This window comes from Cynocephalus volans, chromosome 5 (genome assembly GCF_027409185.1).
Source record: "Cynocephalus volans isolate mCynVol1 chromosome 5, mCynVol1.pri, whole genome shotgun sequence".
NCBI classification, from domain to species: domain Eukaryota; kingdom Metazoa; phylum Chordata; class Mammalia; order Dermoptera; family Cynocephalidae; genus Cynocephalus; species Cynocephalus volans.
In genome coordinates, this window is record NC_084464.1 from 130,073,271 (window position 1) to 130,088,613 (window position 15,343).

Below are 15,343 nucleotides of genomic sequence, written 5' to 3' on the forward strand. Positions count from 1 at the left end.
AATCATAGGGAGCTGGATAAATTCTTCTGTTCAAACAGATTATCTAAGATCTGTTTTTTCTAGCTGTATGACCTTGGGTAAGACATTTGACCTCACCGAGACCCAGTTTCTCCATCTACAGAAAGGGACATAAGTTTTCAGTGGGGATTAAAGGATCTAGCACCTAGAGATGCTCACACATTGTAGCTCCTTTGGTAGCAGTGCTCATGGTAGTTGTGAGGATTGGTGGCTCACTAATTCTAGGGCTACATTAATCATTTAATGACCTCTTTTTCCCCCTTCCAGTAACTGCTTCCATAAAGTTGATGATATTGTTTCTCTCATCTTATTATGGTAAACTAGGGATCTGTGGCATGAAATCTTAGGAACACATAAAGAATGTGGGAATAAAAACATTTTGAACCATCACCTATTTCTATACCTTTTGCCACAAGAATAGACATGATTATGATTTTTAATGATCCTTGGCATGTAATTATAATTAAAAGTATAAGAAACACATTTATTATCTATTTTATAATTTTTCATGGTTACAATAGCTCTTCACATAAGCAGTAAACGCTCAAGAAAAGAAAGTTCATGGAAAAATTATTTTGGTTACCTCTAGATGTGTTCATGAAAATTACACCACTACAAAGAAATATATTTTGCCTTTTAAATTTATGTATGTTGTTTACATGTCATATTTTTCCATTCTAAATGCCACTTTAACAGAATTCTGTTTTGCTTTTATCACTTTTAAGACGACATCAATTAATAACTATCAAATGCATGGCAAATTTAATTTTTTAGTCATCAGTCAGAAAAAGTGACTTCTAAATCCTAAATAATTTGAGATTATTTATTTATTTATTTAAAAAGAAAATGTAATTTTATTAATTTTTTTTAATATTCTAGGACATTGTTGTGAAATAGTTGGGAGGGAGCAGGAGAGAGGAAAGGTGAAGGAAATGGGATGGAAGAAGAAGGAAGGAGGAGGGGTGGGATTGAGGCCTGTGGCACCCCATGCAATTCTATATTCCTGACCAGTCTCTTCCGAGTGGTCCTGTGCTGATTGGGGGGCAGATCAGCTGTCCTTGCTGTGACCCAGTGTTCTCCTAATGGGCCCATCTCCCCCACCGCCCATGCTGCAAACAATTCCCATGGGACAAGCCACGCACCAATCCCTTGCAGTGACTCACTGGCCTCTGAGTGGCCCCTTTCAGTTGTTGTGGCTCCTTGCTCCTATGTGAGGCCACAGGAACCCTGTCAGTGGTCTAGCTGGCCTGGGGGCCACCAAGGCTCTCTTCTTTCCTGCTGCCTCCAAGCAACTTCATCCAAAGGGCACAGCTGTGGCTTTTGCCAGCTCCCACTCCATGCACTCAGCAGCTCCAGTCAGGAAACAGCTGAGGCTCAAAATGGTCAGAGCAGTTTTTTCTTTCTGTCATCGTGGCTTCTCCCGCATTCAGGAACCCCGTGTATCTCTCCTCCTCTTTTCCTGAGCTCTAGCTGCCCCAGCTTGGCTGTCATTGCTTTTCTATAGTTGTAAATTGGTTGACTTGTGGAAGAGTGACGCTGGGGACCGTCTGTTCCGCCATTTGGACCAGAAGTCTTCTAATTTGAGATTTTAAAAATTTATGTGTAATATATATAAGAAACTTATGTAAGTAACTTAAAAGTATCTACAACAATTCTAGTGTACAAATAAAAATGGATATCTTAAAGAAAATATTTTCTTCAGCCTTTTCTTACACTGTGGCTGTAGACTTATCTTTAGGCTCTTGCCAGTTTCTCAATGGCCATCACACCAGTATCAAGTTAGCAGACATTGAAGACCAAATTTTGCTGGAAGATAAATCAAGCAGTCTTTAGAAAAGCAGTGAAAGGAAGTAGAACCTGGAGCTAGGTGAACAAAATAATAACATAGGCCAGTGGAGTGACTACAAGGGTATTTCAGAAAGTTGGTGGAAAAATAGAATTGAAAGACAGTGTGAATCTTTCCATAAACTTTTTGAAGTACTCTCATATTTATAATGTATTTATAACTTGTGCTCAAATTAAAGTACTAGGAGACATTAGACAAAATTTACCAAAACCACCTATGGATAGTCTAAATTTCAATGTTATATCCCACTCATATTTTTATTCTAATATGAATGCAATTATATGTATCATTTAAAATACACTTGTAGAGTACAGTGTAAGCTATTAATTACCGTTCTATGTATGAAAAAGCCACTTAAGTTTTAGACTAATTTATTATATGTTTCAGAATAACAGCAGATAATTTCATAACACAAAAATGACAAAAAAATCACTTAAACGGAATACATTTTCTGTCTTTAGGGATAGTATGTAAATTGTAAAATAAAAGTATTTTTAAAAATTATAATGCTGTATTCCTAACATACTTGAAAAAAATGTTTTATTAGCTTACATCTGTTTCTGATTTAAAGGCATATATATTTTTTCACCTCAAGCTCATTTTTTTGAACTTTTAACATAAAAACTGGCATATACTAAATAATCATTACATTGAAAAAGTTAACTCAATAAATTAATAGTGACATTAATATTATGCCATGGGTTCTATTAATTTTTAAAATTTCTCAAGGTTATTTTAGCTCTAGAGTCAGTATGTATTACTTACAATGGGTGGCCTTGTATAAGTATGGCTTCTTTGAATTTTCATGTCTTCATTCTTACAATTTGACTAATAATGATGACATTAATATTTTAATAGCATATGATGTGCCAGGCACTGTGCCTTTGCCCTGATTATTTCTACATCTCACTGAGCTGTTACAGGGATCAAATGATGGAATGCCTAACAGAGCACTTAGCAAATCAGAAAACATTTTATTACTGAACTTGGGTGTCAGTGTTAGCATGTGGGATACATCATTATTATTTAAGAAGCCTGCTGAGCCTGTTAGGAAGTTTTTCTTGACCACAGATCTCTCGTCTCTTTGCAGCCTGTCACTGTAACATCAATGGCTCCTTCTCTGAGGTTTGCGATTCTCGAACAGGACAGTGTGATTGCAGAACCAATGTTCAGGGACGGCGATGTGATGAATGTAAGGTAAGGAGCAGGAACTGACCAATGAGTTACTTCCTCCGTGAAAAATTTCACTGGCTTTCAATGACATGTTTCACACACTTTAACATATTGAAAAAAGGGCTCAGGATTATCTAACTCTATAGGTAAAACTACTGTGATCAGTGAAATGTTTTCTCAAAATGCAAAAAAATTTGCTGTACATTGGCTTTTGATCTTCAACCTACATTTCTTTGACAGCGAATTTGTATTTTGGGTGTAATTTGGATGTTTCTGAAACAAATAACTTAAGAATTTAATCCCAGTAAATGGCAAGGAAAATACTCTTTCCTTTGCCTTTGCGTTTTTGGCAGAATAAGATGTGACACTCCATTTGCTTTCAGCAAACACCTTCTTCTAGTTTCATCTTTTAAAAGCTAGCCCTACTTAACAAATGTTTTCAGAAGAGAAGCTAATCAAGATGCATCGTCTTGTTAAATAAAATATTCAATTAATATATGTTGCTCTCAGTCTCTGAACGTAGTGATTGCCCCGTGTTTAGAATGGCCAGCATCTTGAGATCCTCCGTGAGAGCGGATGGATTTGCACTAGCTCATTCACATAAATATGTCTTATTGGTGATAAAGCCTGTTAAGCAACAAGCAAGCATTTCTCAGATGTCATACTAGCCTTTCTGTAGGAGATTTGAAAATATCATCTGATTCTATCTCTCGAATAATACTGTATGCTCCTTTTTTTGTTTTGTTTTCATTTTATATTTCTGTTGGCTTTTAAAGCCCAATATGTGGTTGGACCCAGAGAAGCGATTCTGTGTGCTGTGTGACTGCCATCCCGTTGGCTCTGTGTCACCACAATGTGACGTTACAGGAAGATGTGTCTGTAAATCAGGCTTCGTAGGGAAACAGTGCAACCTCGGCAGGCAGGTGCACCGACAAGAGAAGCAGCCACGGAAAGCACAGCGGGTGCTGGGGTCTCCCCGGAGGTGGGGTTTCAGCAGCTCCAGTGGGTGCCCTCGTGGAGCCTATCGGGCCCCAGCTCCGGTAATCCCAGAGGCGCTGCATGGCTCGTGCCTCGGCATGTTGTGTTCCGTGTGCTGCGGCTGACGTTCCCTGGTGGCATTTTCCCAAATAACGGTTGCTAAGTGTGCAAATTGCAAATGCAAAAATGAGGCAATTCCTGATTGAAGCCTTGCCTCTTTAAAAATGACTACCCGTATGCTTTAAAACTTACGTTCAAGTTCATAGGTTCCTAAAAGTTTCAATTAACCATGCATGTGTAGAAATCAAATAAAAATGTATTTGTAGGAAGCTATAATCTTAGAATTGCAAGGGACCTCAGGCATCGTTTGAAGAAAACTCACTTTTATGAATGAAAAACTGAAGGGGAAAATCTAGCAAAGAAAGTGACATGCCCAAGAAAATTCAGCCCACCGATGTGACATTTGTCTGACATTTCATCATAATTAAGGATTTAGTCAATTTCCACACCATAATTTTGCTCATGTGAACAACAAACACAAGAAACACATGCACACCATACACAAAATAAAGAGGGCTGTTTTCAGTTATAGAATTTGGTCCCCCATCTCACAAGGTAAAACAAAAATGCTGGGGAAGAAGGAAGTGAGGGAGAGAGCAAGGGAGGGAGAGGACAGGTCTCAGGCAGAGCCGAAGAGTAACAAGGGACAAGAAATGCCAACATAGATTCAGTGACAATGGTGAGTTGAGGGCAGGGGATACAAAAAGGAGATAATGAAATAAAAAATAAAGGAGAAGAAAAGAAAAAAATGATGGTTTTATTTCTTGGCTAATTAGTGTTCATTTTAAGAAAATGAGTTCTGCTATCAGACTGCCTCACATCAGATCCCAGCCTCACCACTTCCTAGCTGTAAGTTTCTTGAGTCTTCCTATAATTAAGCTTCTTCGCCTGTAGTAGGACCCACTTCATAGAGTTTGTGTCTGCTTTGATCCTCCAAGAAGCAAATGCCAAGAGATTCGCTGGGGGGACCTCCTATAAAGGATGAAGGAAGAGAGAGCATCACTTGCAGGGAACCTTCTGCTGCAATGGAGTTCTGACTTCCAGGAAAAGAGAGAGAGAGAAGGAAAGATTGGGTAGCAAAAGACTCATTCATTCCATTCTGCAAATTCCCAAATTGGGAAGTACCCAAGCAAAATCTGCCCATTAGAGGAGCCTGAACTGGACAGGAAGGTTCTAGAACCATGCTGTAATCAGCCATTGACTGGGAGTAGCTTGGAAGAAGCATGACCTAGTGTGAGCTTGTCTTAGGCGGTTCTGGCTGCAACAACAGAACAGCATAGACTAGGTGGCTCATAAACAACAGAAATGTGTTCATTACAGTTCTGGAGGCTGGGAAGGCCAAGATCAAGGCACCAGCAGTTCTTTGTCTGGTGAGAGTCTGCTTCCCTTAAACAACCTCTTCTCACAATAACTCACATGATGGAGGAATGTCTCTGGAGCCTCTTCCCATTTATAAGGGTGGAGCCCTCATGACCTGATTATATCCCAAAGGCTCTATCTCCTATGCTAATACCATACCTTGGGGGTTATGATTTCAGCATATGAATTGGGGGGGCACATAAGTGATCAGTCCATTGCGGAACTCCTCCAGTGGATGCTAACGACTGGAAGATGGAGGTGGTCAGTCGTCAGCATTCCACACTGCAGGTTCTCTTGCAGGGCAATCTGTTCAGGCACCTCCAAGGCTGTTTCAGGGTAGTAGTGAGAACAGTGCATAAGGCACAACATGGAGAGTTCTTAGGAGAGGTTAGGCATTGTTATTATGACTGTTATTGTTATTAAATGAAGAAATCTTTTTTATGTTATTAAAAAATTAATTATGTTTTTCAAAACCAAATGCATAAATTTAAAATAAAAGAAAGGGATGGCAACTGATAAAAGTATCTCCAAAATATAAATTTAGCAGAAAATCACCTCTCGTTCATGCCATTTTCATATCTTACAGTATTGTTGTACAAAGTGGTGTTTTGCCCTGAGACTATTTTTCCTCTGAGGCAGTATTTGTGAGAGTGAAGAGCACAGATTCTGAAACCAGGCTGGTTGATTCAGAAAACTGACTCCACAATTGGCTAGCTGGGGACCTTAGGCAACTTACTTAAACTTTCTGTGCCTCAGTTTCACCACTCTGTAAAAAAGTGATGCGAATAACAACTCTCTGCCAGGGTTGCCCTGAGGAGTAAATGCATTCATATTTGTAAAGGGTTTTAGAACAGTGCTTGGTACATAGAAAGCACATTACGTAAGTGCTAGTTTTCGTTATTACCCGAGTGAGAGGAATTTATGTGAGTCAACCCAACTTCCTACTGGGACTGGACAGGCTCTCTCTCCCATATTTGTTTTACCTCATTATCTCAATTACTGACTAGGAATGTTTGCTCCTTAAATTTATTTACCAAGGAAGTTTTCCTTAGCCTATGAAATAAATTTCTGAATACCAAGTTTATTAAAATTTTATAATTGAAATTTGGTGGTGTTTACTTTGGTGTATCTAGCCTTTAAAACCACATTATTTAAATATTTTTAAAGTATGGTGGAGACATTTCTTTTTGTGTATTTTTTATATAATCAGCTTTGGAATTTTTTAATGATAACTATGATTTGGAAGCTCATTTAATATTTGATTGATTTATCCTTTAAAGGGATATGTGTGTATATGTGTGTGTATAAATATAGAAATATATATATATGAAGAAAATTCAGGAAATAAAGATAAATATAAAGTATTATTTCTACAATTCAGATTACTAAGTGAGGAAAATTTAGGAAATAAAAGTGAATGCAAAGTACTACCTCTATTTGGATATTTTAAAAAACTGTCTTTATGTATTATGTTCTAGTGTTTTTTTGTATGTATGTTTGTTTCTATTTGTGTGTGTTTGAGGGATATGTGTGTCGTTATAGGTATGTAATTGGAATCATAGTGTATATATAATTTTGATTTCTGCTTTTTAAAAATTTTACTTAATGCTCTATTATAAGCATATTCATGTCATTAAAACTGCTTCAAAACAGGGTTTTAATTATTGCATATCATTTCATAGCCTGTGTATGATAATTTAATTTGTTCACCTATTTCTCTAACATTGAATACTTAACTACCTCTACAGTTACTCACTATGATAAATAATACTGTAATGGGCATGCTTGTGCGTTAATCGTTGTCCTGATTTCTCCTTGTTTCTCTAGGCCACATAGCTAGAATTTTACATTGAATTACTTCTTATGAATAAAAATATTACATGTTTTAGTTTTTCTTTTCCTTTTTCAACCACATACATACTGTATTTTAAAATATCACAGTGGTCTTCAAACACAGATCCCTTACAACAAAAAGATATATAACTCAAAAGACCCTGGCACATTGCCAGAATCCCACTCAGTCATCAATAGTTAGTCCAGTCCATCATCAGTCATATGAATATGTCTCCCAGGGTGAGGCCACTCAGATGTGCAGGCTGCCGTTTGATTGTGTCAGGTCCCAAAAGTAGGAGTGGATTCAGCAAACATGTAGCTTCACCCTCTCAAGCATCTGGTATGATTGAGCTAAGAGACAATGCCCTCTCTTGCTCTGAGCCTCTTTGGAGATGTTAATGCAATTTTGTATTTCCTCAACTCACAAGCCTCATTTTTTTTTTTTTTTTACCTTCAGCTACCTTCTCTCCATTAATACCCAATTTAGGGAAGGGACGTTAGGTTTGGCCACTGCGCTTGTCTAGATTACAGTCAGCAATACCAGTTTCATAAGTGCTCACCCTCCGTACATTCCCATCTAGATAGGATAAGGTTACATAGGTGCAAAACTAATGGGCTGTATTTACCACCAGACAATATAGCTGTATTCACTGTTAACCCCAATTTTGCCAAATGGGGTGAAGACACAACCCACCCCTATCAGGCCTTTAGGGATTCTGACATAATATTTAAAAACATAGTTCCAGTTCCTTGCTTAGGAACCATCCCTGTTTCCAGCACTTGTAGTTGCAGGACCTGGTCCTGGAACCACTGTATAAGGTGTGTATAAAGTGTTGGGGGATGGGGAGTGGGATTGAGATGATATGGGGAAGAAAGAATAAAATTATAGTCATTACACCGGTGTACTCTTCCCTGGGCAAGCATTATGTAGTCACATACCAGCATCGTTCCCCATCCCCTCTTCCCCAGATCCACCAGGAACACAGGAATATCTAGTGGGGACACTCCTTTAGTTCCCCTCATGCTGAGTGTGAGCACACACTGGTGAGGGTCTGTAAACTAGCCCTTCATGCCCATATCTCCTCCCATTTTAGACTGCCAATGTTTTGGTTGACCGTTCCACTTCTTTATCAAAGTTACTCTGAGGAGGCTATCTCTCTGTCCATTGCTGGACATTATGGGCTGTACAGTGTTCCTTGGTCTGAAGAAATGATGAATAGCCATGCAAATCCATGCAATATCTCTTGTTCTGGTCTTTCTGTAGCACTCTAAGAACTTGCATCTTCTACTGGGTAAGCAAAGTCCAGTCCAGAATCAGTGTCTACTCCTGTCAAGACCCATTTGTAGTCCCTGAGGGCTACCAGCATCAGTCTCACTTGCCAGCTATGTTGAGGGTCTTCCCACCAGGGAATCTGCCCCATAGCCATTGGCAGTCTCCGTCTCACTTTCTGGTGGGCAGAACAGTTCTTATTGGCATGAGAGGGTGCAAGACGAACATGGCTAGATTCAGCCCATACCTGCACTGCCACAGTACCCACCATGTCCACTCACTCTATAGACCCAGATGGCCACCTTAAGTGAGCATATGGGGATATCTGCTTGTCTATGCAGGGAATTCTTCTGATGGCCACTGACACTCCTTACTTCTATGCACCACTCAAATTTTTCTTTATATAGGTGAATTTACTTTTAAAATCACGTCATTTGTTAGAACTATTACACATTTTCTTCTTTAATTATACAGTGAAATCTAAATTAGAACTAGAAATAAAAATAAAACCAGCAGTAAATATAATTATTAAAATTATTATCAAACTCAATCAACCCATTTACATTTAAAAAATAAAACTATTTTAGCTACCATCATTTTAAAAGTCTAATTTTCAGTGTAATTTTGTTTTCTCGAACTTATTTTTAATACTGCTAACAATAATAGCAAAAACATATAATAAGGCTTATTCATTTCTCTTTGGGTGGCTCACATTAAGTGGCAAGATTTATTTTTACCAAGAAGTAATTATTAAGTCTCATTTTCCAAAATAAGAATTATTTTTACAAAGAAGTAATTACTGAGACTAATTTTCCAGATTAAAATATCATAATAATGTGACATACATTATATTTAAAAAGACAAGCCAAACGTATGTTAAGTAGAATGTCTGCCTTTATTTTTTTCTAGTAGGAGTGATTTTTATTCATCTGCATTTTCTAACATAATAACTCTAGGCCTGATAATATGCATTTCAGGAATGTCAGCCAAAGTTAGTAATGCAAATGACCATAGAAGATGATTTGGTACAAACAGATAAAGTATATGCTTATGAGTAACTCATCAGAGAATGAAAGTTTCTCTTTACCAACCTGATCTGGTTGTTTAATATGTGTTATCACAGATCAGTTTCGATTGTCAGAACAAAACCCCAGAAACTAGATGTTTGTCGATACAATTGTTTGGTCAGTGTAGGTATAACCTGTAGATTATATTGATAAGAAGAATACTATAATGATGATTAGAATTATTTATAGATTTATGACAAAAATGAGATCGAACATTAGGCTGCTGGTCAATAATGTTGAAAGCACGTTTACCAAGTAGAAGGAACTCATAAGATATGAAAGTAATTAATTCAGATTATTAGGAATGAAGCAAGTAAAATTTCAGATTAAAACTAGAAATATCACCCATAGCTTATTTCTACATTGTATTAGAACCTTGGGAAGTATAGGCAAAGGCTGGTGAAAATATAACAGATAGAAAATAGTGCCTAATTCTGCCATTAATTTTGATGAAATTAATTGAACTTTTCCCTTTGGATATCATAGAAATGATCCATTCAATGAAATAATAACCCAATTGTCATGACAGCACTGAGAACGCTGATAACCCATAGATTCCTCTTTTCCTGCCTGATTTCTTAGTATCGTGCATCTTGTTTCAACGTTGAGTTCTTTGGTTTAAATTTAGTTTTTCTCTCTTCTCTTCTGTGACAGCCTGAAACCTTTGGCCTACAGTCAGCAAGGGGGTGTGTTCCCTGCAACTGCAACTCTTTTGGGTCTAAATCATTTGACTGTGAAGAGAACGGACAATGTTGGTGCCAACCTGGAGTCACAGGGAAGAAATGTGACCGCTGTGCCCATGGCTATTTCAACTTTCAAGAAGGAGGCTGCACAGGTCTGTAAATAAGACTTAAATGCTGCGTATTCATTCTCTGATTTTGGTGTCTTGGCTTCTGTAACAGTTTGTTCTGTTAAAGGAAATGCACATTTGCAACAAATATGTAGTACAAAATATTTAACCTAATAAGTAATGTATATTTATCTAAATTAATTAACAAATGAAATGCATTGCAGTTCAAAACACTGCCCTATAAATAACTGTGCTTTCAAGTACTCAATAAAAGTCTATCAGCAGATCTCAATTCTGTTGTGTCCCTTCCTGTCTGTGACCTCCATTCAGCCAGTCACTCAATGACTGCTGCAACCTGAAAGTCAAATATTCAGTTTTTCTGGTGCCAATGTTATCTTAGTTTAAACTCTTACACCCAAGCTAATACATTTTGATTTTTCCTTTTCCTATTGCAAAATTGGTACAAGGATCAAGGAAGTTAATATTTTTTTTCTGGCACACAAAAAAATGTTTTCATCTACTTTCAGCTGCCTTGAAAACTGTGATGTTCTGAGAAAGAAACAGGTTGGCTCTAGCTGTTTATTTCATGGAAAATTGCTGACAGGGTTTTCTAACCATAATTCCCTCAAACGGTGTTCTCAAGTGTCCAGCCACAACCTTTACACAAATCATGAACTAAGAAAACACCAGTTAGCAGATGAAAGTTAAAATTCAGCGTTAGCCTTGATTTATATGCCACTGATTTAGAATTGACCCTTATTCTAACAATCACTGGGTTGAATATTACCTTTGCTTACTAAACTCATTGATTTCAACTTGATAATACTCCTACATGCTCAGCTCAATGATGAGATTTTAAAACATATGATTGACTATTGTACCAAATTTATGTGAGAAGTGGTAGGAATAATATATATAATTATTTCAATAGCTAATATCTTTCAGACATTCTCTAGACCTTTAGATATATGATTTTTATCATAAATTAAGCCATTCTAAGTTATTCTGAATGTTATAATTGTAAATCCTTTCAGAATCTGTATGTGGTCTCTAAACCAATATCTATATATACTAAAAAATTATAAAGCTGCAGCTTATTTTATTTTTTTCCTACTTCATAATTTAGTTTAATTCACTTAAATGAAGAAGCTGAAAATGCATCTTTTACGTACCTTGCTGAAATTTTAATTTTAAATGTGTATATGTAAACTCATTGATTAGGAGAATTAAAAGAATGATTTAGAAATATCAGTATAAAACTTATGCAAAAACAATGATACATTATTTCTGGTTCAAATTTAGTTTAAGTCACTGAAATAAACCAACCAAAAGTGCATCTCCTGTCTAACTTGCTAAAATCTGATTTTATTTATTTTTTTAAATTTTTGTTCTTGTTGCTGTTGAAACATAGTTGGTTGTACATATCTGTGGGGTACAGCATTAAATAACAATACCAGTGTGCAATACGTGATGCTCAAATCAGGATTATAAGTATATTCAACATTACTCAATGGAATCGATTTTCTTGGCCCTTTACCAATTTCTGCCTTACCCCCCTTGCTCTCTCACTTTCCCACCTCTGGTAATCTCAGTTCTGTTCTCTCCTTTTGAAAGTTCAGTGCATTATTGTGATTGCCATATCTTTCTTTTAAAGCTCCATTTTAAAATATACTCTATTCTTTAAATCCAATTCTTACTAACATTTTTACTTAATATGAACTGAGATAATACTATATCTTCAAATATATGAAGGTACTTCAAAATATTTGTGGAAAAATAGAATTGAAAGATAATACAAATCCTTCCATAAACTTTTTGAAGCACCCACCTATCTATGAACAGAAATTATAAATGAGACCAAGAATATTATTTACAACTATGAAATGGTGATAATATTTTAGAAATGCAGACCTAGTAGCATTCTAGCTCAGAGAAACAGAATAGAAAAGAAGCACAAAACAAGCAGGATAGCATTACGGGTGAGAACATGACTTGTAGCAAACAGCCTGGATTTGTCTAGTGGCTCCATCAGTAACTAGTTTTATGACCTTGACGAAGTGATTTGGCTTCACCTTCCCTCTGCAAAACTCATCTATTAAATTAAGATAATGATAGTATCTACCTCATGGAGTTTTTGTAAGAATTAATTGGGTTAATGGCTATAAAATATTTAAAGTAATGCCCGACACATAAGTGCTATGTGCTTATTATTATTGTCATTATTTCCCTGTTAGTATTATTAATTGTGGTAAACACTGTGATTTGGCAAGGAAACACTAGCTAATTACTCAGGTCTTCTTCCTATTCAATGTTATGATTCCATCGAAGAACGATTTAGGAAATTTCCATTTGCAAATTTTTAGCGCATAAATTTAAACATAATGTGAACTATTTTTCTTCTTAATGAATAGCACACGTAAAACAAATCTTTTGACTTAAAATTAGCAGCAACAATAATAACAAAAATAACAATAATTAATATTTATTTAGTGTTTGCTCTATGTTAGTTATCATGCTAAACATTTTTCACAGCTGGTAAGGAATGCTTTGAGCAATGAGAATTGTTTTGTTTTGTTTTTTTCTTTTCTTTTTGGCGGCTGGCCAGTAAGGGGATTCGAATCATTGACCGTGGTGTTATAAGAGAAATAATAATTGCGATCCCTTAAAAAGTGAACTTAATCAAATATCCTAAATGTATTCAGTTAAAATGATTTAATCATCATATAACAAATTTAAAGGTTTCTCATAACGTGTTCCATTTGAATTCAAATATTTGGTGTTTGTTCTGTTGCTTTCATTACTTTTATATGCAATGCTACACTAAAATATACTCTTAGTAGCTGGGGCAACTATTGCTATTAAGTGGCATGCATTCCTTTTCTTGGATGGCTTTGAAGATCTTCAAAGCATTATTTTTTGCATTCTTTGAGAAAATGCAAGACAGGGAATTTGTATTCTTTGTATACTGCATCATAGCAAAGAAAATGAAAAATAGATTGAAAATAAATAAGGCAGCTGATACATAAAAATAAAAAAATATCTTTATATATAAACAGTGTTCCTAAAAATTTGAATATACTGAGGTGTGCCATTTATAACTATATATGTCAGGTACTAAATTTAAGAAGCCTCATTAAGCTTATTTGTTCTTATTGCAGATCAAGGTTATCAAAAAGAAGGAAAAGTAAATCTATAAAGCACAGAAAACTTAGTAGGGAACTTGAAATAAATATATAAACAAAATTTTAAACTTTATAGTACCTGGATATAAAGTATTACAGTTAACATAGAATCTGGTAACACCAGTTCTTTCCTTCTTCAAACTTAATAGAAAGCTAGAAATGCTTTAACTTTTAAAATTATTGAGTGAAATACATCATATACAACAACTCCTTTGTAAAATACACTGTAATGTAATATAAAAGATGAATGAAGTAAATTTTTATTTCCAAAGATTCTTAAATGTTGTGTGAAAAATAAAACACAAATTATAAAAAAAAAAACCGCAAACTATATTTTTATTAAAAAATTTAAAACACGAATTATATTTTTATTAAAATTATTTATTTTATTAAAAATAAAACACAAATTATAAAACAGTATAAAACTGAACACTTTATATCAAATTTTTATGTTTTTTCCCCTTCTTTGTTTCTCCTGTTTCACCTGTGAAGCTTGTGACTGTTACCATCTGGGTAATAATTGTGACCCGAAGACTGGTCGATGCATTTGTCCTCCCAATACCATTGGAGAGAACTGTTCTAAATGTGCACCCAATACCTGGGGCCACAGCATTACCACTGGTTGTAAGGTGAGTGAATCACTTTTCTCATCTGATAATTTTTTGTAAAGATTTTGATTTTGGTAGAGCTCTATAATTGAGCATTTCAAAATCCAATGTTATACCACCAAATAATATAAAACTACCACTATAGTGTGATTGCAGATCAGTATCTTACGTTTTACTTGTGGGAAAGATGATGAAGGAAGTACGCATTGGTGGAACTGTTTCCATGATACCTCCCCAAAAAGGAGAAAAAAACATCAAAAAATTATATAATAAAACCAGGAAACAGCTATAACATCCCATCTGGAGCAATAAAATGCACCTGCAAAGTACAAGGAAATTAAGAGCTAATTATAGGAATTTTTTAAAAATCTATAGGAATTGCCCCCAGGTTATGACTAGACTTTAGTGGCCAGGAAAGTAGTTGAGAGGATTCTGAAAGGTCATATTAATCAGCCTTTAGCTTAGAAAAATCCTCTTTTTTTTTCAATGAGTAAACCATAGAAAGTGGCATACCCAGACTAACGTTTAGAAAACTTTATCCAGCATCAGCGGGGAAGGTAACAACTTAGAAGGCTGCTAAAGAAATATTCATAAGAGATGCCAGAAGTCTGGTCCCAGTCAATGAGCCAAGAGGATATAGGGGCCAGGCTACATTACAGAACTCTTAAGCTGATATGGTTTGGTGAACTCATAGATTCGAGGGAAAGAGCAGGAAAAAGATACAAAGAAAAGATTTGAAGATTTGGAAGAAAGAGAAAGAAAGAGAAGGCTAGGGATGACTCCCATGTTTTGCTTTGTAACAGAGTAGACGATGGTACGAGTATGTACCATTTACTATTAGAGGAGGAACACAATCAGGAGAGGTGATGAGTTCAGCTTTTTTATCAGCTTTTTGTGAGGTCTTAATAAAATAAAATAAGATTAACCCACTTAAAGTAATAAGTTTTGACCAATGATTACAGTTGTTTAAGCGAATTTGTTCTTTTAAATTGCTTAATAATATTCCATCTATGATATACTATGACTTGTTTATTTATCAGTTGATGGGCATTTGGATCATTTCCAGTTTGGTGATATTATGAATAATTTTGTTATGAGCATTAGTGTACAAGTCAAAAGCATATTTGTTGAGCTGTGCTGTGATTTCTCTTCACAAAAA

At 35.7% G+C, this 15,343-nt stretch overlaps 1 protein-coding gene across 1 annotated transcript in view; it reads left to right on the forward strand.

Annotated features, from left to right (window-relative positions):
• Nucleotides 1-15,343, forward strand: part of LAMA2 (laminin subunit alpha 2) — a 547,521-nt gene that overhangs the window by 337,819 nt on the left and 194,359 nt on the right. The window contains exons 20-22 of the mRNA XM_063098359.1: nucleotides 2,955-3,061; nucleotides 10,259-10,439; nucleotides 14,069-14,205. Of these exons, the coding sequence (XP_062954429.1) occupies nucleotides 2,955-3,061; nucleotides 10,259-10,439; nucleotides 14,069-14,205 (425 nt within the window). The remainder of the gene's footprint in view (nucleotides 1-2,954; nucleotides 3,062-10,258; nucleotides 10,440-14,068; nucleotides 14,206-15,343) is intronic.